At 43.1% G+C, this 27,928-nt stretch overlaps 1 protein-coding gene across 1 annotated transcript in view; it reads left to right on the top strand.

Annotated features, from left to right (window-relative positions):
- Nucleotides 1-27,928, top strand: part of KCNQ1 (potassium voltage-gated channel subfamily Q member 1) — a 348,866-nt gene that overhangs the window by 212,252 nt on the left and 108,686 nt on the right. Inside the window, exons 12-15 of the mRNA XM_054171993.1 lie at nucleotides 20,509-20,584; nucleotides 25,808-25,902; nucleotides 26,799-26,845; nucleotides 27,628-27,689. Coding sequence (XP_054027968.1) covers nucleotides 20,509-20,584; nucleotides 25,808-25,902; nucleotides 26,799-26,845; nucleotides 27,628-27,689 — 280 coding nt within the window. The remainder of the gene's footprint in view (nucleotides 1-20,508; nucleotides 20,585-25,807; nucleotides 25,903-26,798; nucleotides 26,846-27,627; nucleotides 27,690-27,928) is intronic.

The raw sequence follows: 27,928 nt of genomic DNA, 5'->3' as shown, positions 1-27,928 counted from the left end.
AGTGGGTCCCTACTTGGCTTGGGGTTTTCTAAGCACATCACATTTCCTTGAATCTGGTAAACCTCTTTAAATATAACAGCATGGCATTGTAATAGAGAATTGCTGGCGACATCCTGCACCCTGCAAAGGAGCTTGCAACAAAGGATTGAGCTGAGTTAATACAGTTTCTGCTGTGAAGCTTTTACTCTCACCAGAGTTTCCCACAAAGCTGTAGATTTTGTCTTGGAGTGCTTTGGACATTACAAGGCCTTCAGTACTTGTGGTAGAAGGTATGTCAGAGGAATCTTGAATTTGAAAGCACCTCGAGTAGCAGTACACCATCTCACACTGCCTCTTTCCCTGGAGGGTCTCCTTGCATGGGCTTTGTGTGCTTTGTATTCTGTTGCCATCTTTGTGAGCATGAACCTCACTACATAAATATTATTGGGCTGAATATTTGTACCTCAGCCAAGTCCACAGCCTTTTGGATGACATCAAGTTCTGCAAAATTATTGTGCTACTTTAATCTGCTCTCCTAAAAGAATCTTTTGGTGAGCTGTTCCTGGTTTAGAGTCATGGAATCATAGAATGGTTAGGGTTGGAAGGACCTCAGGGATCATCTAGTTCCAGCCCCCCTGCCATGGGAGGAGAGTTTACAAGGGGGAAAATCCCTTAGGCCTCATCATTACAAAATGTTTCAAGGGTGTTTGACCTCATGGGAGTGTTCCTATCTTCATAGCAATGTGGAATCACACCTATGAGATCTCTTCAGTTAAATCAGAATAGCTCTGGTTTCTGACTCCTGGAGAGACTCTCAGAGAAATGCATCAAGTTTTTGTGTGTGCAGACTCCATGGAATATTTGATATCTAGGTGACAAGGCAGTCCTAAACAAGTCAAAAATTCAATGTAGTTGTACATGGTTGTATGGAATAAGTATTAACATCTTGCTCTCATCCTGGGAGCCATGTGTTAATGAAAGGAGCAGGGAAACCACCTGTCTGCAATTCCCCAGCAGTTAGCCTGTATTTCCTCAGCCAGTGCTAAATGCATAGCTAAAAGATATCTTGGGATCTGTTTTTCTATCAATATAGGTCAACTCTCATGATTTTTTTTATGACCAGTCTCATCATGTCTCTATTGGGTCACTTTATCAAGTCCCAGCTCCTCAGGACAATTGATTTGTAACTTCCCCTGAAGAAGTAGTTGAAAGAAAATGCTGACTTTGACCTCATGTTTTAAATGCTGGAAACACAGGCTAGAAAAATGTTAGGTCACCAGGCTGTGCTTTCCCTCTTTTTTTCCCCTCATGTTTTCATTCTTGATTGGCATTGGTGTTTGGGGGGTTTTGTTTAGAAAAAAATAAGGTGTTCAAATAATTTCAGAGGTCTCAGTTTTTGGCTTTGCCACAGGCTTCCTATGTAACCTTGGATAAGTTGCTTAATACACCACGTTCTGGCAGGGATCTGGGAAAAAAGGTGGTTATAGGAAGCAAGAAAGTAGAAGCAAGAAAGTATTTGATTATGCTTTCCTCCAACGAGAGGTCACCGTAATAAATCCACCAAACCAGTCAGGCACAGCAGCTTCTAATGAGCCCTTAATTTTGTAAGTGGCTTTTGATGGGATGAAACTATCCTCACCAGCAAATCTGAGTATTGCTTAGCAAAGCTGCACTTTGACATTTTTGAGACAACCTCAGCAGATGTTCAGGCAGCTGTCCAGGTAGCTAAAGATAGTCGAAGGAATTCCAACCCACTGATGTCAATAGCGAAACATTTATTGACTTTGGCGGGCCAGAGTTTACCCTGTCGCAGCTCTGTGCTAACCCTCGTGCAGGAAAGGCTCTCCGCAAGTGGAAGGAGATGAGAAATAATTTTTTTGGAGCACATCCTCTTGTGTTATGAACCTCTCTGCCTTTTATTTTCTCTTCAAGGACTGGTGTGAATGGGAAGCTGAGCACTTAGCTTCAGGATGTGTGAGGAGAACAAAGCAGGAATGCTCTTCTCGACCTTCCCTTGGTTCTCTTTTCACTGACAGGTGACTCTAACCTTTGATACATCCTGAGCCTTGATTTGAGCACTGGCAGTGCCAGCACCTACATCATCATTTTCCCCCATTAAAGATAGACACCTTTCTTGAGCACCCAAGAACTAGCCAGTCTTTCCTAAGCACATTTTCTTAATAATAAAGGCAAAAAAAAATCCATTACCATTGTAAATAGTTTGAAGTCTTGAGGAAAAAAAAAGAGAGAGAGAGAGAGAGTGTGCATGTTCTGGTGAATTCAGCAAAAAACTATGTGCTTTCAGGTCAAAAGTTCTCATGTTCAGTCCTCATTGCCAATTATCTACTTAGGTGAGAGTACATTACAAAAACTAAACAATTATATGTTGTTATATAATCCACATGTTTTTATTTAAGGCTGTCTTAGTAACTGAGTAACACAGATGAGTAACACATAATAGGGCAGGTTTTGTATTCCAGTGGACTCATACCAGTTGTTTTAGCTATCTCACTTAAATTCTCTGAGTTGCCATGGACTAAACAGGATACTTGGACTTCTCTCTTTTGGGCCTTGGAGTCAGATGTATGTTGGCCTCATTTTTAGTTGGAAGAGAACCTTGGTCTTGTATATAAAATCTTTTGAAGAATCAATGAACTTAAAGGGGCCTGACCTCACTTACAGGATGCAGCATTTCCTTCGTTTTGTATTCCACTTTTTCCTTCAAAGCAACTGCTTTAATGTTTTCCTTACCTGTAAAGTAACCACACTAAACCTGTAGCTCAGTAGAATCATAGAATTGTTAGGGTTGGAAGGGACCTCAAGGCTCAGCCAGTTCCAACCCTCCTGCCATGGCCAGGGACACCTCACACTGCAGCAGGTTGCTCACAACCACATCAAGCCTGGCCTTAAAAACCTCCAGGGATGAGGCTTCCACCACCTCCCTGGGCAACCTGTACCAGTGTCTCACCACCCTCATACTGAAGAACTTCTTCCTAACACCCAATCTGAATCCACCCATTTATATTTGGTTTTTTCCATTCCCCTTGGTCCTATCTCTCTCTGACACCCTCAAAAGTCCCTCCCCAGCTTACTGGTTTAATGCACTGCAACGTGTAAATAATTCCTTTGATTGCAGTGTGGTTCTCTGGTCAAAAAAAAAGTCTTTGAGAAGAGAATCTTCATATGCACCTCCCTTGACCTGCTGGCTGTGCTTCAGAGAGAAACACTCCAGCAATAATGAAGCATATATACACACACACACAAACACACACACATACATACACAGGGGAAGGAAATTAAGCTATATTTCTGCTAAAGCTGTAAGGATTGTGCTACTGCCAAGTCCCATTGTGGTACACTGTTTAACATGAAAGGAAGTGAGGTTCCAGTTTTTTATCTAGCAGGTCATGTTTCTGACATTGAAAATTACAAACCCCCCTCTATTAAAAAAAAGTAGATGGGGGTTTTAGCCTTATTGGAATGATTTGTTTTGTAAGAAATCAATATGTTAAAGGACTGCCCCAGGTATATTTTAGACATAATTTAATTTGTGATGCAGCCATATTTAGCTGAGAAATGTCAGGAAGGGTGAACTTTTACAGTGCTTCACTTGAATAATTTCAAGTATTAGAATAAAACCACATTTTGGGACAGCTCTTTGTACTATATTATGTCTTTGGCCCATTAGCACTTCAGTTGGATGTGACTGAATCTTCAGCTTCAAGCATTGTTTAAAGACCCTGCAGCTGCTGTTCAGTAAGACACAACAGAACATCACCAGAACAAGAGGACACAGTCTCAAGCTGTGCCAGGGGAAGTTTAGGCTTGAGGTGAGGAGAAAGTTCTTCCCAGAGAGAGTTGTTAGCCATTGGAATGGGCTGCCAAGGGAGGTGGTGGAGTCACCATCCCTGGAGGTGTTCAAGAGGGGACTGGATGTGGCACTTGGTGCCATGGTTTAGTCATGAGGGCTGTGGTGCCAGGTTGGACTTTGAGGTCTCTTCCAACCTTGGTGATTCTGTGATTCTGTCATCATTAGTTCCAGCCCAGAAAACATTCTAATGTGAAAATTCTAGGATTTCATCTGGCCTTTATCTTAGGCCTGACTACAACCAAATAAGTGTCCTAATAGCTTGGTATTACTGTGTGCTTGGGAAGCAGTAGCTAGAGGTGTAAGTACAGGATGCTGTGGAGGATAAAACATTTCAGGACACCCTGTACTGCTGAGGGACAAAGGACACACATAGGCCACACATGTCAATACCATTCAAAAGAGAACAGTATTTCAACCTAGAAAATAGAGAGGGAAGTTTACTTAGGTACATTTAGGCTTGCACTTAAACCCAGGCAGAGGCCATCTGGTTACAGGACAGACAGTACTGATTTGATGATCCATTCAAGGGAGCAATGTCATCTTAGACTTCTCAATAAATCAGCAGTGGATAAACATTGGGAGATTTGAGTAAAGATTGCCCCATATGGAGACTCTCAGACTCATCCAAATCCCACGAGTTTTACATCTGGGTCATGAAAGTCCTTGGGAAAAGTGTTTGAGCTGATTTTTTTTTTGTTTTTATCCTGCCTCCAATTCAGACTGGAAATTCTGTGGAAAATGCTCTTTATTGTGGCATTTCATCATGGGTGCTTTAGGTCTTGGCATGCAAACAGGAAAAAAAGAATATGAAGAAAGGATATTTAGGCCTTTTTCAATGTGAAAAATCCAAGAGTTTTCCAAAGACCAAGCCATTTGTTTCTGGTTTGGTCTGAGATAAAGTGACATGATTTCTGATTCAATTAAGAGCTGGCCTTTAACAGGTGTAAAACAGACAGGTAGGATTTGCCTAACTGTTTTAAAGTTAGCTGTCTGCCTGCATCTTTAGCAATGTATTTAATGTGTTTAAAAAAATCCAACATTCCTGAGAAGTGGTAGAGTCTGAAATCTTCAGTCACTTGCAGGAAGCACTTTTGCCTTGTGCATTAAACTCTGCTGTAACTTTCCAGAGGTCTCACAGTAGGCTCTGAAGCGCTGTGAAAATGAGGGATAAACTTATGGCTGATAGAACAGAGAGGATGAACCATATGGAACATGCAGTAAAGGTGAAGGGCAGGAAAAGGTAGTTAGAAAGTGTGGGAAAGTCAGAGAAGGAGAAGAGAGGGGCCAAGAGCTGCTGTGAGGGAAGGTGGCTAGAGAAGAGAGCTGACTTAGATCCACAAAGAGAAGAACCAGGTGTAGTGCCTTCTTAAATGAGCCTTTTAGGATTGCTGAGGCAATCAAATCAGTGGAGACCTGATATGAACTAGCTGAGGGCTGGGCTAATGGCTGCTGCTGCTGCTTCCTCCTCGTCCTCCTCCTTTTCTGCAGGTAAGAGAGTTGAGTGAGGTGTGTGTTTGTCTCATCTTTCTCCCTCAAAAGAGGAGGAAATTATCACAGTAGCTTTAATGCCAAGCCAATGCTTTTCTAAGTGACCTTTGCTATGTGTTTTATGGTAAAATGGGTGGTGGTAATCTAGAGTTGGAAATTCCATGACTCTCAGGCAGATATAATACAGCAGTACTGTACTTACCCTTCTTAATTGCACTACAAGTGTGTTCCCTCAAATTGCTGTCCATCCTGGAACACAGTCACTCCTCTGGAAGTTGGTAGTTCAGTTTTCATTTCCATTTAACTTCCTCTGTGCTGCTACTTCCAGGAGAAATGCAGGGTCATCTTAGTTCTTTCAGTGCTGGAATCTTTGAGTGCAGTGGAGCTGCAAAGCTGGCTGATATTTGTAACAAAGTGCTGGGTTGCAAATCGTTCTGTAAACATCACAGAATCAAACAGGTTGGAAGAGACCTCATCCAGTCCAACTGATCACCCAGCCCTATCCAATCAACTAGACCATGGCACTAAGTGCCTCATCCAGGCTCTTTTTAAACACTTCTAGTGATGGTGACTCCACCACCTTCCTGGGCAGCACATTCCAATGGCAAATCACTCTCTCTCTGAAGAACTTCTTCTTCATATCAAGCCTGAACCTCCCCTGGCACAGCTTGAGACTGTGTCCTCTTGTTCTGGTGCTGGTTGCCTGGGAGAACAGACCAACCCCCACCTGGCTACAACCTCCCTTCAGGTAGCTGTAGACAGCAATAAGGTCTCCCCTGAGCCTCCTCTTCTCCAGGCTAAGCAACCCCAGCTCCCTCAGCCTCTCCTCATGGGGCTTGTGTTCCAGGCCCTTCACCAGTTTTGTCACCTTTCTCTGGACACGTTCCAGTACTTCAACATCTCTCTTGAACTGAGGTGCAATTCAATCATCACATATTTACACAACAAGATGGGAATATTAAGATCTTTTACTTCTTACTTTGTTTTTTTTCCTGTGTAACAGAACCTAAGTTGAAGTGTACTGCAGGTTTGTTAACACTTTCTGAGTTGGGAAGAAGAAAGTAATTAAAATACACACTATTTCCCATAGCTAATTTGCTAGAGAACAATTCTAGGCCAAAACCCACCTTGTTGGTCTGTGCTTATGCTTTGAAGCCACAGGAAGAAATGGAGTTCACATACCAGAGTAGTTAGTCCCAGCCAGTTTCTGTCTCCAGCATATCAGCTCATAAAATTTCCCCTCTTTTTGCAGCAGTAATAACACAGCATATTCTTTAACTGTTAGACTGAGCAGGACTCAGAGGTTTCAAGTCAGATTTTTCCCCAGAAAAGATATGAACCTAGAATTCTCCTCAATATATAATCTATCTTTGCTATCTTAAGTGGTTTATGGAAAATGTTCAAGTTCCTACTGCTCCTTCAATGTGGTAAACAAGTGTGTAAGTTCAGGTGTGTGCTCCCCCCTTGGCTTCACTAACTCTGCTCTTGCACATAGCTGTCCACCTGCTATGGTGGGATGGGACTTCAAAGCCACCTAGTACATTAGGCAGGACCTTTTACAGAGGATGTGCTTTAGAGAAGGCTTTATCTAGCCACCTGTTTTGTACACAGGATGTGGTACAGTCCATATTTACAGTGGCTTTCACCCTGCAAAGTGTCTCTTCCTTCATACTCATGCAATTTGTACACCTGGGGAACAGGTGAGATTCTCACAGTTGTTTATACCTCATGAGGTTTTTCAGCTGTAACCCAGCCTAATTAGAAGGGCTAACAGACATCATTGGAAATCCCAGTGAGGACATCCTTAGGTGTTGGCATGCAAGCATCACCTGGGGCTCACAAGAGACAGAGATGAGATCTGGGTCAGAGCATCTGCAGGACTGAAGTGGAACAAGGGGCATTGGTTTTAGAAAGCTGTACTGATAATAGGGTGAAAGTGAAGCAGTTGAGGGTCTGATCTGAAATATTCTATGAGTTCATGGACAAGTCTCTGGTTTGGAATGATTAATTTTTGTTAAAGCCTGTTTTCCCCAAATCCTTTCTTTGTTGTTTTGTTTGTTTGTTTTCTGTTTGTTTGGGGTTTTTTGCAGGTACAATTCCATAAAAGTTTTAGCAAACCATTTGAAAAAGCCTCTTGCTTGTTAGTTTTTTTTCAGTTTGTCACTCTGCAGCACAACATTTTAGCCATGACTGCAGTTTTTGGATGCTCCCACAGTAGCTAAGACTGAAAATCCTTTTCTTGCTATGTTTTTTTCTAACACTCTCACATAGTTTCCTCTTTGCTTGAAAAAACATTCAGGTGCCCATTGCTGCCACTTCAGAGGCATCTTTTCTATGCATTGCCACCTTTACTGTACAGAAATGCAGGAGCATTTAATCAGAAGGCTGGAACAAAAATACCACTTCACAGATTCATAGAATTGCTTGGGTTGGACTGGACCTCAGGGATCATCTAGCTCCAACACCCTCCACTAGACCAGATTGCTCAAGGCCTCAGCAGCCTGGCCTTAAACACCTCCAGGGAGGGGGCATCCATGATCTCCCTGTGGGCAACCTGTTCCAGTGTCTCACCTCCCTCACTGTGAAGAATTTCTTCCTGATATCCAGTCTAAGTCTCCCCTCCTCAAGCTTCAAACTTCACTAGACTGCAGGCAGTAATGGGGAAGGGGTTGGATTGCCATGGGCAGATACTGAACAATCCTGCAGTAAGCTTAAAATGATCTTTCCTCCTTCCCTTTCAGCTGTCCCAGGTTGGTGGGTTCAGGCTTTATTCTAATGTATCACATTGGTGTAGAGATTTAACATGACGTGCCATCATACTTTATTTCAATCCAAGCCTGTTTCTGGTTTTAATCATTCCTTTGTGACACGTATGTGAGGGAATTTCTGGAGATAGTGGAACCCTGACAAGGTATAGCCTAATGCCTCCTGGCACTGCTGCTGTTCCAATCTCTTCTTTTAAACTGTGGGGTTTTATTTAAAACAAAAGAGGAGAAAGGCTGTGACTCTGGGATTCAAGTTCCAACAGGCTGTGCTGAGTTGGGAGGTTTTTATTGTCCGGTGAGACGTAAGAGAGGCTAAAATGATAGAGGAAAGGTGTGTGGGTGTGGGGTGTCTTAAAGACAATAAATAAATGCCCTTTATATCATCTTAATGCTCTTACATATTTCTGAAGAGAAATGATCACTAATGTGTTAGCATTAGCTCTTCTGTTGCCTGATTAAGGAGTTTATAACCTTATGGTGAGACGACAGGCTGCTAGCGACTTCTTTGCCAGTGAAATATAGCCTGATATCCAACACCAGAGGCCTGTGTTTGCCAGGTTTTGCTCTAGAAGAGATCCTAATCTCAGCAAGATAAACTGCTTAAATAAAAGTTGATGAAAGAGCAGCCTGAATAGTGGATTATGTTCTAACAGTTTTACAGTGCTTTGCTTTAGGACAGCTCGGTGCTTGTGTCCTTAGGGAAGCCAGTCAAAGGCGGGTGTGGTGTTGGGGGGGTGGTGCTTTTTTTTGTGGTGTTTACAGAATTTGTGTTTATCTTTTATCAGGCTGATTTCTGTGCAGTGCTTGCATATTCATTTTCATTTTGTACTGGGGAGGAATTACAGGGAAAGGGTTAAGGGCATGCATGCTCTTCATCTGGTTTAAATCCATAAATGTGAGCCCCTGCGCTGTTCCTGGGTTTCAGATTACACTCTGTGATTTATAGGAAAAGGCTGTTCTCCACAAGCTGGAATCCCATGTGTTTCTCCACCATTGTAAAATAACAAATCCTTGAGAACGCTTCCAGTTGCAAAACCTGCAGTTTTGAACTACATTAAGGACTCGTTTTTTGATAGGGTGTTTTCTTTTTCCCTTAAGTGATGGCATTGCCGTGGGAAGTGAAGGTTCCCTTGTCCTGGTGCTGTCTGTCCAGGGTTTGCCATGCTTTTCGTGACAGCTTACACAAACTGCAGCACCAGCCTCATGTTTACGGCCTTCCATCACTTGATTTTTGGAAGTGTGGTGGGTTGAACATTCCCTCCAATGTTAAATTTGCCAGGCCAGCCCAGTTGGAAGCAAATGAAGCTGCGTTTACAAGCAAAACTACAATCTACAATGAAATGCAAAGAATATGTATAAAACAAACAGTGTTTACAATATTTACAGGTATTTACAATTTATAAACAGCGCAAGAACCAACCCCCCTGGCCAAAAACCAGGGCAGCTAATAGCTTCTCCACTCCCTGTCCCCCGCCCCCTTACCCCCCTGGTCACAAAGGAACAAATGAAAGAGCAGAGAGTTGTTAGAACTTAGCCAAAGCAATGCAGCCAAGGTCAAGCAGAAGCCAGCACAGCACAAAGTTAATATATCCCAGAGCAAAGAAGCCAAAAGAGAGACAGAAAGTTTACCAAATTAGTTCTTAGGGTAGATCTCTCTCAACTGGGATTGTTTAGAACTATCATTATTTTCCTTTTTACACCCATTAGTGATTTCTTTACAGTCTGCCACTTGCTGTTCAAGAACTGTGGAAGATTTTAAAGGTACAGCCTAAAAGTACCACAGGAGGATACACCCACTGAAGTGCAGCTGCAAGCAGGCACTTATATCATTCTGCATGCATCACATCCAGAGCCCCTGCAGAGATGGCAGGCCTGAAGCCACAGTGACCTCACAGTCCATCAGCTTCTAGTGTCTCCTGGTGGAAATCATAAAGCTGTTTTTGTTGGAAGAGGCCTTCAAGATCATTGAGTCCAACCATTAGGCTAGCACTAACCAGGTTATCACTGAACCATGTCCCTTAGCACCACACCTACACAGCTTTTAAACCTCTCCAGGAATGGGGACTCCACACCACCACTCTGGGCTTTGCAGGATTTGCCCTCATGTTTTTCAGTTGGTTTCTGTGGCCAGTGGTGGGGGAGAGCCTGATACCTCCTGATTTCAGAATACAGTGCTTAGAAACAGCTTCACAGCCACAACTTCCAGCTTCTCTTTTTGGTTATTCAAGGGCAGGAGAATACTCCAATCACTGCTTTGGGGTATTATCATTGTTTTGGGGTATTATCACTGCTCTTTGGTAATGTAAATATTGTTGATCAGATCAAGGGCCTTTTCCTTTCAGATATTTTTTTCCTGCTGTAATTCCTGTCTGTGCAGCAGAGAGCTGCTTTATTTTGTCCATCACAACTGTGGAATGACTTTCATTTGCATTGAACAGCAGAGATATTATCTCAATTGGTCTATTTTGTCTTGGTAGAATAGGCTGCACTTGTGAAGGTGTGTCTCTTGCCTGTGATTTGTTTTGCAAAGGAAAACAACTTAATTTTTTGTCTCTATTCACCATTATCTAAAAATACAAACAGTACTGAGGAGTGGGGGGGGGGGGAAATTGAAGGAGGTTTTAGCTAAAGTCATTGTGTGAGGTTAAATAAGTAACAATGCAATATTGTTTTGACCTTCCACAGATCCCCTATGAACTGCATCAGGAGTTGACCTGAGAAACAAGAAAGCTTATTTCTTTTGTCTCAAAAGCAAAGGTTAAATGGGATGTTGTTAGTGGTATTACATGCTGAGTCGTAATTATGATGTGGGATACCACATATATTAAATTAGCATGTTAAAGTATTATCTAAAGTGGAAGAAGACCAATTGAATTCTTAATGAGCTGAGCATAATTTCTATGCTTTTACATCTCACAGTCAGCCAGCAACTCAACATCTTTCCTAAACTGAGGAGCCCAGAACTGGACACAGGACTCAAGGTGCGGCCTAACCAGTGCTGAGCACAGGGCACAATTACTTCCCTGCTCCATCTGGCCACACTGTTCCTGATACAGGCCAGGATGCCATTGGCCTTCTTGGCCACCTGGGCACACTGTTGGCTCATGTTCAGTCTACTGTCAACCAGTACCCCTAGGTCCCTCTCTGCGTGGCTGCTGTCCAGCCATTCTGACCCCAGCCTCTAGCACTGCATGGGGTTGTTGTGGCCAATGTGTAGAACCCGGCACTTGAATGTGTTTAAACTCATGCCCTCAGACTCTGCTTATCTCTTCAGCCTGTCAAGGTCCCTCTGCAGAGCCCTTCTACCCTCTAACAGCTCAACACCTTCTAGAGCATAAAGAAGTGGTAGAACATCAGATGGTTTAATATTCAAAGGTTATGGTAAGCTTAATAGACCAACAATAGAGAGGCAAGTGACCATAGGCAATATGGTTATTCTATACTAGCGTCACTGATAGTGGCCCTGCAATTCCTTGTGTAGTTCAGAGCCATGAATGACAAGCTCTGTAAAAAACACATTTCCTTAATCTGAAAAGATTGTTCTCAACAACCAGAATTCAAAAGAACAATATCCATGGTTTCCTGTGTGAACTCGACTACAGCTCCATTGTATTGTTTCAGCGCTGTTGTATTCTGTTTTCAGCTTCTCCAGAAAGGGAGTTTAAGGTGTCAGACAAGACAGTGCTGGACATTATTTTCTTATCTGTGATCTCATTTGTGTCTAGTTACTTTCAAATTGCTTGGCCTTGAAACTGCATATAAAAAAAAGAGGTAGCTACCTTCTGACTCAGCAAGGTGCAGAGAGTGAAGAGCTGGATAAAGGTTCACTGTGATTTGATGCAGGTATCGATGTCAATGGATAGGTGGTGATGATATCACCAAAGCTGGGGAACAACCACCAGTTCTGATGAAATGGGAACTCACTTTTCTATTTTTCCTGCTTTCTGTATAGTACATTTCACTCTCCCACTTCCAAAAATAACTTCATCTTCCTCTTTCCCCTCTCCTCCCCTCCCCTATCGTCCCCTCCCATGTCTTTTGTGCAACTTTTCAGACATAAGTAAAAACAGAATTGTGAAAATACACAGCAAAGGCAATTTAGGGAGTACAAGTGATCTAATGCTCTTGCCTGCTTCCAGCAGGAACTTTGGTACCACCATTGTGGGCAGACCACAAAGGAAATCTCTGTTGCTCCCTCTGTTTGCCCCAGCACACCGTTAGCTCTGACAACACATGCATGATCTTTAGTCTGGCTACAGCATTTTGTCTTGGTTCTAGACACACCTATGTGTTGGACCATTGCTCTCAAGAGAAGATGAACATTTTTTCAGTGCTGCACTCCAAAATCCTATGCAGTTTAGCTGTTCTGGATCCTCTTTTACTTAGGTGGAAACAAGTTTTTGTTTTGCTTCTCAGAGTATGCTGAGGAATAGAGGAACAGCTGGGAATGGAGTAGAAAGAAGGTCAGCAGGCTTGAAAACTGCTTTGCATGGTGTGTTCATCTGCCTTACCCTGTGTGCAGTCTCCAGGTACCACATAGATGCTTTGCAGAGGGCTGGTCTTGAAGATTCAGTTGTAAGCCAATCCACCCTGAGTTACAGCAATCTAGTGGTGGTGCAGTAGTATAGGTATTGGAGAGTTTGTGCTGCAGGTGAGTTGGGAAGTCAAGCCCCTGTGAGACTTGTGCTCCCTAGCAGAGAAACAGCTTCCAGAAGCTCCTGTGTTTCATGCTCTCTCTTGCTGATCTGTGTGGCAGTAATGATTCTTTCCCTTCTCAGGCTTGTACTTAAGAATTCACTTCAGATTGCCCTGACACAAGCATATTTTAAAGGGCTAGACTGATGAGCTGTATTTCCCTGAGTTGCTCTGAATCTCAAGTTGCTACTAGTGCCTAAAACAAGTCATCATAGGATCATAGAATGGTTTTGGTTGGAAGGGACCTTAAGGATCATCTAGGTCCAATTCTCTGGCATGACCAGGGACACCTTCCACTAGATCATGTTGCTCAAAGCCCCATCCAACCTGGCCTTGAGCTTGTTTTCCCCTTTCACTGCATGGACACCTCTCCTAAGCCACTGTTGCAGTACTCAGGATTTTTTCTGACCTGCTGAAGTTGATCAGGTTTCCCAGCAATGCAGGAGAAAAGCCTCAGTGCCATGCTGAAGCCAGGCTGTGTGCTTTTCTCCAGCTGTATGCCAACACTTCATCTCTGCTGAGATGCAGCTGGAGAGATCACACCACACTCCAAGCTGTGGTTGTGGAGCTGCCCATCCCACAGGGCCGCTGCCTTTTTCTGACAGCTTCCCCTCTCTATATGCCATGCTTCAGCAGCAGGACTATGAAAAGCCTACATCATTTTTTTCCCCCCTTTTTCCTCCTTTCCTATAATAGTAGGCCATTTTTATTATTAGTTGAAGATATTAAAATGTTAAAGTTCTCCAAAGAGAATGTTATTTTTCAAATGAGTTCTCTTCTTGTGCATGGCTCTTACAAATCCACAAAACCAGCTAAGCCAGGCTATCTGCAGAGAAAAGAGGATTTCTGTAACTACATGAAAGTATTTCTGAGTTAAGCCCATGACTTTTGGGAAGGGAGGCATGAAAGCTGCTGTAAAATAAAACCCAAATCCATTAAAAGATGGCTGTGGATTTAAAATTACATATTTCAAGTAATAAAAAACATCCAAGCATAGATAGCTGGGTGAATACACAGTGGGGAGAGGAGCTTACAAATGTTAAGTCAGCTTACAGCTAATTCCCCTGGAGCTATGTTCATGCTCAGTAAATAATAGCCAAGATGTTTACTGGCTGAGAGGCTGATCACAAGAGTGAATGATACAGGCTGGGGTCAGAGTGGCTGAAGAATGGCCAGCCAGAAAGGGACCTGGAGGTACTGGTTGATAGTAGGCGGAACATGAGCCAACAGTGTGCCCAGGTGGCCAAGAAGGTCAATGACATCCTGGCCTGTATCAGGAATAGTGTGGACAGCAGGAGCAGGGAGGTCATTCTGCCCCTCTACTCAGCACTGGTTAGACCACACCTTTAGTCCTGTGTCCAGTTCTGGACTCCTCCATTTAGGAAAGATGTTGACTTGCTGGAAGGTGTCCAGAGAAGAGCAACAAAGCTGGGGAGGGGTCTGCAGCACAGCCCCATGAGGAGAGGATGAGGGAGCTGGGGTTGCTTAGCCTGGAGAAGAGGAGGCTCAGGGGAGACCTTCTTGCTCTCTACAACTACCTGAAGGGAGGTTGTAGCTAGGTGGGGGTTGGTCTCTTCTCCCAGGCAACCAGCACCAGAACAGGAGGACACAGTCTCAAGCTGCTCCAGGAGAGGTTTAGGCTGGATGTTAGGAAGAAATCCTTCCCAGAAAGAGAGATTTGCCATTGGAATGTGCTGCTCAGGGAGGTGGTGGAGTCACCATCCCTGGAGGTGTTTAAAAAGAGACTGGATGGGGTGCTTGGTGCCATGGTTTAGTTGATTAGATGGTGTTGGGTGATAGGTTGGACTCAATGATCTTGAAGGTCTTTTCCAACCTGGTTAATTCTGTATTCTGAAATTGGCAATGCTCTTACAGAGTGTTGCTGCAGAGCATTCACACACACTTCTTTGGGAAGCCAGCCTCTGTGTTCCCAAGGTAGGGCACAGATTCTACCTTCTGAGACACATGCTTTTAAGTCAAAGCAACTTGTAATTTTAAAATTAGACACTCAAAACTTAATGTTCAGTGGAAATTATTAATTGACTATCTTCATAGAAATAATAGGCTGCTGATGTTGAATTACTCAGTGTTGAGATGAGAAAATGCATTGGATGAAATCTTAACTGTTCATGACCAGTTTGGAAGCATGAATAAGAGCCAAGTAGATGCAGACCCTTCATAACCAGATTGCTTGTTTGCTAATAATTATTAGAATGCCTTCACCTCCTAAGACCAATGGAGGTCTAAAGCCTACCTGCTCTTTGTTCTACCTCTCTCTGTTTTTTCTGTATTCCTATTGCATTGAAACCTGTGAAGACCCTGGAGGTGAGAGCTGTGGGGAATAGCTGAATCAATTTAATTTAGAATCATAGAATTGTTTCATTTGGAAAAGACTTTTGAGTCCAACCACAATCTGACTCTACAATCTTGTCACTAATTTCTGACTTTCTGCTGTCACAAAAATGGGTGGGAAGTCCCAAGGTCTAGCAAAGAGTGCTTGCCCATTAAAAATAAACACATTACTACACTGAAAATGTTTGGGGACCCTTTATGTAAACACCAAGCTTGGCTGAAGCCCATGTAACAAAACTTCAGTTTCGTAACTGGTTTGCTCTTGAAGAGTCATCAGACTTTTCCAACACTTCTGGGCAGCTTTTCCTGGTTTGTCCTTAAGATGGGTTTTCTGAATCATTTCTGGGACAGGGTATATCTCGAGGGCCCCTGATAAGCAAATCATAATGATGGCAAACAGCAGCTGCCAAGCTCTAGCACCAAGTGAAGGGAAAAGCTGGATAGCCCTCGTTATGTGAAATAATCAGGTCCTGATTTTGCTTCTGGGTAGAGGGATCAAGCATTTCCTATTACAGGATACACAGCAATGCAACCTAATCCCTTCCACTTTATCGCATCTAAAACACTGCCCAGTACAGAGAGACTCCCTTCAAGTGTAATGGACAGGGAATGACAGGATGTGTGAAAAGACAAGAATAACCCTGAGCCATAGCAAATTCTATACCAAAAGTGCCTGGAGGACTAACAATGAAAGATCTCATTAGACTTAAATGCTCTAATGAAATGGTTTAATGTAGTGGCTCTGAGTCTTCTCTGCCTGTGACAAGGAAGCTATTTCAGTGCCTGAATGGAAAAAAGTATGTCAGTTCACATGCACAACATATTAAAAACTGATGTGTTAGGGATGAAGTCTAAATAATGATTAGTGCCAAAAGCTTCAGGCCAACCAACTTCAGCTTTCTTTCTTAATACCTTAGTGTTGTCCTTAGTCAGAAATTTAAGACGACTGCAGAGAATTTAAATATGTTTGAAAAACTGAGCTTGACTCCAGATCAATGTTTCTCAGTTTTACTGAGAAATGGGCATTTTGTAAAAGATATTAGAAATCTCTGGTTCTCTCCTACTGTGGTTTCATTCTTGTTAAACTCATTCTGAATAGACAGCACTGACCTTTAACTTGGATAATACCAGGGTCCGGGTACGTTGGGAAGTCTGTGCTAGACATTACACTCCTGATAATAAAATGTTCTACAATTGAACAGGAAGGCAAGTGTTATAAATAGGAAATTAACACCACCTCTCCTCTGTCTTGTTGCTTTAATATTTCTGTTAACACTAAACCAATATGTAGAACACCTTCCTGAGAGGAAAAGGGGAACAAACTTCTAATGCCATGTCAGTAAGGATCCGACATAAAATCCAGCAGCTTTGTGAGGGCAGTCAATATATCTAAGTAATAACTGCTTCTCCTTTCTTGTTCTTTTAGTGAAAGAACTATGTGTTTCAGAAGAGGGATTAGTCTTGTAAAACTGGCTGATGCCACTGACACTCACTGTGGCTTTCAGTGACTGAGCCACACCTTGGGAAACCCGCTGAGGTGCTGGCTGCGTTGTGAGGAATTAATCATGTTGCAGTCAAATGTGCAAATGGCTTCATTGCAATCGTTGGGGGCATCTGTAAATGCATGACAACTTCCCAGCTGAATGAGAATGTCTGTGGAAGTAGATGAAGTTCTTCAGCATGCTGGCCTTCCAAGCCACAGAAATTCCAGTCCAGATTTCTGATGGACTAATGTAGAGATCAGGTTTCCACCAGAGGACTTGTTGTACGTTAAGTATCCTAACAACAAAAGGAGGCTGTTGGAAGCAGCCATCTGTAGCTTTGTTTTTATGGCTATACAACTTACTTCAGATTATTTTTGAAGGTAATATGTTCATAGTTATTCAAATGACTCAAATGGTGATTGGCAAGCCCCTTTGGTTGTTAGAATTTAATGGGTCTGAGGGCTTGAAGCCTGATGGGTGGTCAGGAGAGGAAAAGAGCTTCACTGGCAAAATCATTGTCTGCTGCTTGTGTTGGTCATGCTCTTACCAAAGTTAGGCAAACTAAATGTGTGAAACCAAGGGATTTCAACTGCAGGAGAGCTACTCAAGCAGATGAGCTCTCTGGATCACCCATATAGTCCCTAGAATCCCCCACAGAGGGGCTGGGGGAGGCTCTACAACCCCTTTGCAGAGGGGTGAGGAAGGCTACACAATCCCCTTGCAGAGCAGCTGTAGGAGGGAAGTTGCTGTCAGGACCTTGCACTGCTCCCAAAGGCTTCTCCAGCCCTCCCTGAGGATGGACACACCACGAAGGTCTCTTACTGCTGTCCCTGAGCACTCTCAGATGATGTAATTTGCCAACACGCTCCTAAAAATGAAATATTCATTGAACTCTTGCCCTGCAGATGGTGATGTATCAAGTGGCTCTCTGGCTCTAAGCACGCTGTGTCCACCCCCACAGCAAGGTGCAGCCTTGTAACCAGAATTCAGAGATGTCACAAGTGGCTGAACAAACAAATATCCCCAGTTAATGGTTAAACTCTCAATTTACTAAAGCATTTGTTACCAGTTTACAAAAGAGATCAAACAACCATGAATCATAACCTTGGCTACTAATTAAATCCTCTATTCCCTTCCCTCATCGCAGAAGCATTTAATCTGGGGAATCAGGACAGCCTGTGGTACAGAATTAGATTTTACAGCATAAGCAGAAACAAGCTTACTGTAAAGCTTCCTACTGGAGCTGGAAAGGGGAAGGGATGAAATGAGAATATTAACTTTCCCTCCTGGCATGGAAGCTCGTGTTAGCACCGAACAGTGATTGATGTAGAATGGATGCGTTGGAAAATCATTTTGGTGGTATCATTTTGTTGTTCCTCTGACTGGTGGATATCATTTTTATTACCCAGCTGTCTTGCTTATGGATGAGGCTCATCATCTGGACAGAGTGAGGGATTTGGGGTGCTTTACTAGTGGCCACCTGTCCCAAGGAAAAATAATTTTACCCAGGAATAATGGGCTGTGAAAAACACCCTCAGGAAATAAGGGCCTAAACCAAAATACTACAAGCAGTTTTATTGCAAGTGAAATCTATTTCTAGTTGTCCTAGGATGTTTTTGTGTGTGTTTCTGTGTAGGATGTGTAGCTGCATGACTGTTCCACTTTCACATCTTTGCTATTTAATAGAAAATTAAGCAGCAGACTGAGAGGTGACCTCATTAATGTTTAGAAAAATGTAAAGGGTGAGTGCCAGGAGGATGGAGCCAGGCTCTGCTTGGTGATGCCAAATGACAGCACAAGGGGCAATGGATGGAAGTTGAGGCATAGGAAGTTCCATGGAAACATGAGGGTGACAGAGCACTGGAACAGGCTTCCCAGGGGGGTTGGGGAGTCCCCCTCTCTGGAGATGTTCAAAAGCTGCCTGGATGTGTTCCTGTGTGATCTGGTATAGGTGATGCTGCTCTGGCAGGAGGGTTGGACTGGATGATCTTTTAAGGTCTCTTCCAGCCCCTAACATTCTGTGATTTATATTTTTGGCTTTTATTTCTGTGAAGCAGAACTTCAAAACCAAGAACGCTTTAGGTCCTGTGATTTTTGGGGTAGTCATCTTTGTCCCTAGGAGCAGAGCAGTGCAGGGATACCACCAATTGCCATAACTCAGGATTCCATCCAAACAGGCAGCCATCCCAGTTAGCAAATGTACATCTCTACAACATGAGCCATCATCTTGCAGCCAGGTCTGAGGGAGCAGGGACCTAGAGCGTCTCTTGGAGACCCCTCAGTGTGGCATCAAGAGGGAAGGACCTCCCTATACAGATCCAACTGCAGATCCCTGGACCGTGGGGCCCAGTTGCTTCATATAAGTGCACCTCCAGTCTTAGCAAGCTGTAGAGCTGTGGTGAAAATCTGTGTGGTGTTAGACAGAAAAGCAACTGTGCTTTACACTGTATGTGGAGAAAGCAATCCTTTCTGTTACTGCTAAACCTGAACCATTTCTGTATCAGAAAGCAAGCACCCAAGAGACAGTGTCTGTGAGGAGAGCTTGCTTGGGTTGTGGTCTTGGCTTTGCAGAAGGCTATTTCCCTAGCAAAAAGAGTGACTTTTCAGAAAGGGAAGGCCCCAGCTACACCTGCCAGGCTGCTCACGGGATGGACATCCATTGTTTGCACATGCAGAACTTGTGTTTCCTGGGAGAAGTTTGTCCCAGGTCAAATTTAGCTGGGGTAATACTGTACTATATTGTACCAGACCCAAACCTGTACAGAACTGCAATGTGGGTGTCACATCCCACAGTGAGTATGAATGCTGTCAGGTTCAGTACGGGCAGAATGCTCTGCCAAGGGACAACTCCATGTGCTGCTCTATCAGTATTGCTAACAATCATTTTAGAAAGAGAAAACACCTGGAATATCTAACTCTGCTTTTACTGCTGCTTCCCCAAAACTATGACTAGAAGTCTGTTTGGGGTGAGAGCTGGAAGCACAAATGTTGGTGCATTTAAAAGGAAATAGAGATTGTGCAATAATGTCATTCAAATGCATCTCCTTATGAGGGTAGCAGAATAAATCATTGAATCCCCTTAAATCAGTGATTCAGTATTTTCATGTTAAGAAGGAAAAGGGCATCATTTTTGCAAGCTTTGGAAGATTTAAAATGTCTGTTCCTCTCGATGCTCTGTTTTACAAATAAGTCAGTTGTGGAGCTGCCCATCCCACAGGGCCACTGCTTTAATTCTGTGCTTTAATTCTGTTTTCAGTTCATATGCATGTGGAGGGAGATGTATTTGTTTCAAGACCTTCATACAGAGTTTCAGCTCAGTTTGGGGATACATATGTGTGTTGATGATGAATCCAGCTACCACAAGATCATTTGTATTGCTTAGCAGTCAACGACCCAGAAATCTTTAGTGTGGGGTTGGGGTTAAGGAACTTTTATTAAGAAAAAAAAATCATGTAAGTGAAGAAACAGCTTGGACAGGACTTAGGGGGAAAATAAAGCCCACCCCCAAAAGCTAGTATTCTGGAGTGACCAGGTTTAGAAGCTGCACAAAGCTGACTGTGCAAAAACCTCGTGGCTTTTTTGTGCGTGCATAAACTGGGAAAGGTGAGCGGAGGTTTGCTTGGACTCTGGAGGAGGTTATTGCTGCAAACTGCATGCAAGCCTAGCACAGGTCAAATAAAACCCTGGATTTTTATAGCCTTGAAAGGTGGGGAAGATCAACATAAAGTGTGTTGTGCTGCCAGGCTGAGTCACAGCTCAGTCCATTACACATTCACGCCCCGGTGAAGCGTTTAGTGCAGCCTGTTGTATTTGTTGTCGGGGTGGAGATGCTCTGTCACCCCCTACTCACCTTCCTGGGGTTTTTTTCCCACAGGCTGCGAGAACACCACCGTGCTGCAATTAAGGTGATTCGCAGGATGCAGTACTTTGTGGCAAAGAAAAAGTTTCAGGTGAGTTGTGAATAGAAAGCTCCTTTTCTAAATAAACCCTTTCATTCTCCTGATGCTTTGTTTCCTTTGGAAGCTTAAGAGAGACTGGCACAATTCATTTCAGTAATGGTGAGCGACACCCACTATTCTCTCCCTCCTTCAATGGGGTGGTTGTTCAGCAGCAGGTTAGTCAACTGTGGATGCTCTGGAAATAGGCTCAAATCCTGAAATGCAGCCTGAATTAAAATGTTATTTTCTGCTAATGGACTTGACCCTTAACCCTCTGTTATCGCTGTCTCTTTTTCCCAGTGCAAACATTCTCATATGTCTCCATTAATTCTGAGCTGTATGTTACTGTCATGCCAAGTCAGGAGGATTAGGGATTAAAATACTACCTCAGCCTTGGTTCTGTCTCTTACTTGATGATAATGAAGTCCTGATAAGAGACCAGGGTGGAAATTTGTTAGCGTGTTGGAAGGTCTCTCCTTCCTTTTCCCTTCTTTCTGCATAGGTAGGTTGTGAGAGCTCTGTTCTCTTCACCCCTCCAGCCCTCACTGACACACATGTCCTGTGTGCCACTTCCCTCACTGTGATGCTGCCCTACCAGAAGCATTTAACAGGAGCTAACTAACCTTGTTGCCTAGTCTGAATCAAACATTCTGACTGCAAACTTTCTATGAATGCCATTTCTAAACTCATTTCATTAATCCAGTAAAAACCTGCCAACAGCCTTCAGCTTGATTTGAACCAGGTGAATATATACATATATATATATGTAAGAAATATATTACTTTGTTTGAAATTAATTAATAAGGCACAATCTCTGGAGAGCAGGCTTGACAACTGAACACACAGAGAAAGAGTTTAGCTGCCCACATCCATTTTCATGCATGACCTCGCCACTACTGCTTACAATAGACTAAAAAACCATCCTGCTCTTAATCTAGATGCCCCTAAAGGAAAAAAGAAAGGGAAGAGTGTCCTTTTTCCTTCAGATTTGAGGAGCACACATTTTGAGGGTCAAAAGATGCTGATAACCAAAAGCCCACTGTTCCTGTCAGGCAATGCTTACTGCTGCTTCAAAACCATTATTCTGACTTCCTCTTGGAAAATTTAGAAGCACTGCCTGAATTCTTTAGCTGTTTCCTTCTCTGGGTCTTTTTATTTTTACTTAAAGATATGAGCTAATTTGTAGCTCAGGTTGCCTGAGCTTTTCAGGAGTATGTTTCATTGAGGAGAGGCTGAAGGAGCTGGGGTTGTTCAGCCTGGAGAAGAGGAGGCTCTGGGGAGACCTTATCGCTCTCTACAACTACCTGAAGGGTGGTTGTAGCCAGGTGGGGGTTGGTCTCTTCTTCCAGGCAACCAGAGCAAGAGGACACAGTCTCAAGATGAACCAGGGGAAGTTTAGGCTGGAGGTGAGGAGAAAGTTCTTCACAGAGAGAGTTGTTAGCCATTGGAATGTGCTGCCCAGGGAGGTGGTAGAGTCACCATCCCTGGAGGTGTTCAAGAGGGGATTGGACATAGCACTTGGTGCCATGGTTTAGTACTTATGAGGTCTTGGGTGACAGGTTGAACTTGATGATTCTTGAGGTCTCTTCCAACCTTGGTGATTCTGTGTGTGATGTATCCAGACTGTCACCATTTAGGCTGAAATCTCCCATATCTGGAGTGCTCTTGGAGAAAGCACTTTCAGAAAGTTTCTGCTAGCACATTTCACGTGTTATTTTATTTGACTAAACCTGAGGAAGGCATAATATCTGGACTACTGGGTAATAATTCTTATAGCCACTTTGTGGAGAAGCTCCTCAATGCTTGCTGGCCAGTGTTTGTAACCTAACACGGAATGTGGCCCATTCCAGTGATGTATCCGCTGCTTCTCTGTGCAAATCTGCCTAAATGTGGCCAATTCCATTAAAGAATATTTATTCTCATTCTGCAACCTGATTGTGATCCTTTTGCTTCGTGGTAATTACGAACATCCTTGCTCTCATAAATCTAGATCATAAAATATTCGCCACGATGTTGACTAAACTGCTTAGAAACAAGAAATCCACACACGATATATCTACCTCCCAAGTGGTGGCTGTCAAAAACCAGAGCCTGAAAATGCTTGAACACTGTGTGCAACATTATCCACCTGGCAACTAAACCAAACTCCCCTGCGGCAGGATGATTTGATAGAAGCTGAAAAAAGAAGCATTTGAGAGAGTAGAATGGGACTATTCAGTTGCTACTTAAAACTTGTTCCTACTCAGTATCCTGGTTGCTAATCTGGCTTCTCAGTTGTACTCTCACTTTTGCATCTGCAAAAGGCCTGGTCCTGGCCATCTGCAAAGTCCCTCAGCAAGGCTGTCTCACGTCCTTCTTTAGAATCATGGAATCAATAAGGTTGGAAAAGACCTCAAAGATCATCCTCAAAGTCCAACCTGTCACCCAACACCTCATGACTACTAAACCATGGCACCAAGTGCCACATCCAATCCCCTCTTGAACATCTCCAGGGACAGTGACTCCACCAACTCCCTGGGCAGCACATTCCAATGGCTAACAACTCTCTCTGGGAAGAACTTTCTCCTCACCTCCAGCCTAAACTTCCCTTGGCACAGTTTGAGACTGTGTCCTCTTGTTCTGGTGCCGTTGCCTGGGAGAAGAGTCCAACCCCCTCCTGGCTAGCCTTTCTTCTTCCCAAGTGATCAATATTAGCTGTTACCCAAGAACTAAAAATGTCCTTTTTGGCTAAAGTGAAACATATCTGCAGCCACTCCTGCGTACAAGTATCATAGTATCAGTCAGGGTTGGAAGGGACCACAAAGATCATCTAGTTCCAACCCCCCTGCCATGGTGATCTGCTGCTCTTCCTATCAGAGCAGTCTCCCAATAGGAACATATGGAGACACCTGATACTTCTCTGTAATTTCTGAACACAAGGTTATGACTGAGTTTAAATATTTGGAAAGCACCAAAAGTGTAGCTCTCAAAAGCATCTCAGTAACTTAATGCACAAAGCCACCTTGAAATTCAAGCCACAAGGTGCTTTTAAATCTCTCCTGTAATTAAGAGATAACCACTGTCATTATTCTTTCCTCAAAAGTATGTTGTTGTAAATCTGCTTGGTTCTCATGTGTGCACATCAAATAGTCATAAGGAATTAAAATGCTTAAGCTTGTGCCAAGCAATGACTCCGCAGTTTCTAATAACCTGTCCAGTGCAGTATCTGAAATTATGGTAAAGAAGAATCACAGAATCACCAAGGTTGGAAGAGACCTCAAAGATCATCAAGTCCAACCTGTCACCGCAGACTAAACCATGGCACCAAGTGCCACATCCAATCCCCTCTTGAACACCTCCAGGGGATGGTGACTCCACCACCTCCCTGGGCAGCACATTCCAATAGTGAACAGCTCTCTCGGTGAAGATGCCTTTAAAAATGTATCTTTCAGCATTTCAGAGGCCTGTGTAGCTGTTTGCTGGTAGAGATTTCCCTTCTGTTTATTTTTGTGTTTGTGAAATGTGTCTTTCTGAAAGAAAATTCCGATTATTTTCTTTTCCCCCTGTGTCTGCTGAAAAAACACACTGCATGCTAAAATAAGCTGGAACAGAAGCAATTGGAAGGCCAGCACTTAAAAGGAGTGTTTTTTAGGGAAGCCTCTGAAGCTTTTGGGGCGAGAAAACATAGGAAGAAGGGGAGGAAGAGGAAAATTTTGCAAAATAGGTCCCAGCATGAACCCAGCATGGTTCTTAAACTCTACCAGCTGCTTGCAGGATACACCTGTATGCCTAAATTTGCCTAGATACATTTGTTTAAGAGCTCACTTAATGACAGGGGTGTGATGGCTATACAAGGACAAAAGTCAGTCAGAAACCAGAGCCTTCCTGTTTAAAAAAGAGAGAGAGAAGCTCACCAGGGATACAAGGAAACTTATTTGGGGGAAATTTAAACTTACCTAAGAAGGTTGTTGCCATGAGTAACGGTTAACTAGCAGAGGGACAAGTGTAATGATGTAAAGAAGGAAAGCTGTGGGACTGTCTCCTACTTGTGGTTCTCCAACGCTCATCCACTGCCTGCTGCAGTTTTGTTTCTCCTGTTTACAACACCCATGCTGTCAGCAGCACAAGCATTTTTCTCCTGCAAGATCAGCTTTCAGTATGGGTTACAGGACAGTTCAAAACTTATGCATGCATTCTGTTTACTCCAGGTTTTCAGCTTTAAAGAAAGCAGCAGCACAGTGAACAAAACCAGGCAGGGATATACCTGCTCTTTCTGTCGTCAGACACCTGCAGCAGAGAACAACAAAGAGCAGGAGGAAGCTCTGCACTTTTATTCTTCCTGAACAGCTTTTCTGAACCTGGAGGTTTCAAACCTGGCAGATTTCTCTTTTCCTTATTTATACTGCAAAAAAATAATCCAGGAATTCTTTTTTTCTTTCTTTCTTTCTTTCTTTTTTTTCCCCTCCTCTAATATCATCTTGTTTACAGTACAAGTCCATGAAAAGACTTATGGGCTTGTGCCACGGTTGAGTCGTATTTCTGTCTTTGTGGCTGTTAGTTCTGATTTATATGTGTGTAAGCAGTCAGGGTTCTTGGGAATCCTTCTGTGAGCTCTTTGGTTCAATGGAAGCAATTCCCATTCCTGCTTAGCCTTCCACTAGAGCGTACCTCCCATTCAAGCAAGGTCTGTAGCTAGCTTTGGAGAATCTGGCAGACCAGAAATCTCATTTCTTTGATGAAGTGATACTATCAAAGTAGTGATTTCTAAGACATGGGAGGTCGCAAGCCTAGTGTAGGGGATTGCATGAAGGTGCCACAGCCTGGGTTTGATGGCTTTCCTTTGTCATGAAAGAAGAAAGTGCTTGTGGCATGGAATTGAGGAAAACCTGCAGCAGGTGAAATGCAGTGCAGAGACATCTCCTGCTTTTGAAGTACAAGTGGAATATGACTCTTTATTTCCAGGACAAACTTGGAGTGACCACAAACTTCTGAGCAAAGTGCCAAGTTCTTTTGGCCTCGAGTTCAGTGGATAATCTCTTGACAGCTATGCTTAGAGGTGCAGTAACAAAAAGAGAGATGAAATCAGAACTGTCATAATTATTCCACAAAAAAAATGTGTGATCATGGCAACAATCTCAGCATCTCAAACGTTCAAAGCAGTTGAAAGAACTTTCCCTTGATAAAAATCTGTTACCATAGACCATTCCTGCCCCCCTGTAGCTTAATGGCATGGGTTTTGTGCTCTTTATTTTACAGCAAGCTAGAAAGCCCTATGATGTCCGAGATGTTATTGAGCAGTATTCACAGGGCCACCTCAACCTGATGGTGCGAATCAAGGAGTTACAGAGGAGGTATGTCCATCAAATTCAGTATCTGCTCAGCAGCTGAGGGATGTTTGTAAAGAAGTCGGTGAGTTGGGCTGGGGATCAAAACCAGACAGGGTCACAGGTGCTGTAGCAGTAGGGCTGTGCAAAGCTACAGAATATAAAATGGCACACAAGTTAAGCTTTCTTTTCACACAGGAGGGAAAAGGCAAAGAGCTTAATCTGATGATTGGATGTTAAAGTTTTCATTATACTCACATGTAATGTCTCAGTCACCGCCAGCTCTGAATATACACTGTAAAAGCTGTATATTAGGGGCTGTATTGTATGTTCAGAGTGAAATACTGGCATAGAAACCTAGTGGTTTCAGCTTGAAGAGACCTCTGAAGCTCATATAGTCCACCCACCCTGCACTCAGAGGGATATCTTCAACTAAAGCAGGTCACTCAAAGCCCCATCCAACCTGACCTGGAATGGTTCAAGGTGTGGGGTGTCTGCCACCTCTCTTTGCAACTTGGGCCAATGTCTCCCCACCCTCAGTGTTAAAAATGTCTTCCTTTTATCTAGTCCAAAACTCCCCTCTAAGTTTAAAACCATCACCCTTTGTCCTGCTAAAATGCCTGTCCCCATCTGTCTGGTAGGCCACAAGAAGGTCTCCCTGGAGCCCAAGGTCTCTTCTGTCACCCGCTCTGGTAGAATTATACTGAAGAGCAAACTAAAAGACACCAGATAGATGCAGCAAGTCATCTGTGGAAGAAGGATAAGATGAACAATATTGTTCACAAGGAAAAGTGATGGGCATAGTAAAACTTTGCAGAGGTTAAAGAAGTTGAAGACCAATCTCAACTCTAATCCCATTTTGCTAATCCCTTTGCTTCTTCCTGAAGGTCTCCCTTAAACCTGAAACTCTTTTTGTTTTACAGATTGGACCAGTCCATAGGGAAGCCATCTCTTTTTATCTCTGTCTCAGGTAAATTAATATGAAGGATGTGTCTAAAATTAATCTGATGAAGAGACAATTAGAGGAAAATATTGGTTAAAATACTTTGTATTTTGTTGCCAGAGTTTTTAAGAGTGCCAACAAATTGTGCTCTGAATTGCAGGCATCTACAATGATAGTAATCTTGAAAATAGGGTTGTTCTTGTTTAGGTATTTAAAGGACCTACCTGCACTGAAGTCTGCAACATATTGGCTCTAAGACTTTCCATGTCTCCTATAAAATGTGTGCTATGACTGCAGAGTTCCTATGAAATCACTAATATTCACATAGACTTTTGATAGCTACGGAAAGAGACTGGAAAAGGAGCAGGAAGTGCTAAGTTTGTTTTGTTTGTGACAAGTCTGACCACTGAAAACTCCATTAATGTTATTTCCAAACTCATGTTTCTCTATAGCTGGGGGGGAGGGAATGATGAAACGCTACCAAACACATTGTTTGGGTTGGCTGTGGAGTCTTTTGTGTCAGATTGGCTTGAAGTGGCAATTGAAACATTAACTAAACTGGAAATAATTTTGTTCTCCTAAGTTAAAGCCTAAAACTAAGGCCAAACTTAAGGGCTATCAATAGCCATGGTGTGGGCTAACACTAGAAAGAGGAACAAAACCTGCTTTTAAGGGCTAGGAGTAGCCTGGCAAAGGTGTTCAGTTACACTGCGTTGGTGGGCTAGTTAAACACACCCTGTTGTGGCTTGCTGCTCGTTTGTTATACCACCAGCTAGCCATTTGAAAATGTGGGTTTTTTTGTTCCACAGAAAAAAGCAAAGACCGAGGGAATAACACAATTGGTGCCAGGCTGAACAGAGTGGAGGACAAGGTAAGGCTCAGGGAGGCTGGCAGTGAATGAGGACAACGGTCTGTGACCGAGCAGTGCGTGCTTCATGAGATGTGGGGGGAAATTCAGCTTGAAATAGGGTTGAATGCCTGCTTTAGCCAGGTGATGGTGTGTAATTTGTTTGTGGTGGATTCCATTTTTGGTTCTTTTGTGATATTTTAACTGGATAAGGAAAAAAAACCCCATCAGAATACATTTGATTTTTGGTCTCTTTTGGAACT

Source organism: Dryobates pubescens, chromosome 22 (assembly GCF_014839835.1).
Source record: "Dryobates pubescens isolate bDryPub1 chromosome 22, bDryPub1.pri, whole genome shotgun sequence".
NCBI lineage: Eukaryota > Metazoa > Chordata > Aves > Piciformes > Picidae > Dryobates > Dryobates pubescens.
The sequence above is the reverse complement of the archived record's forward strand: the minus strand, read 5'-3'. Positions and strand labels throughout refer to the sequence as shown.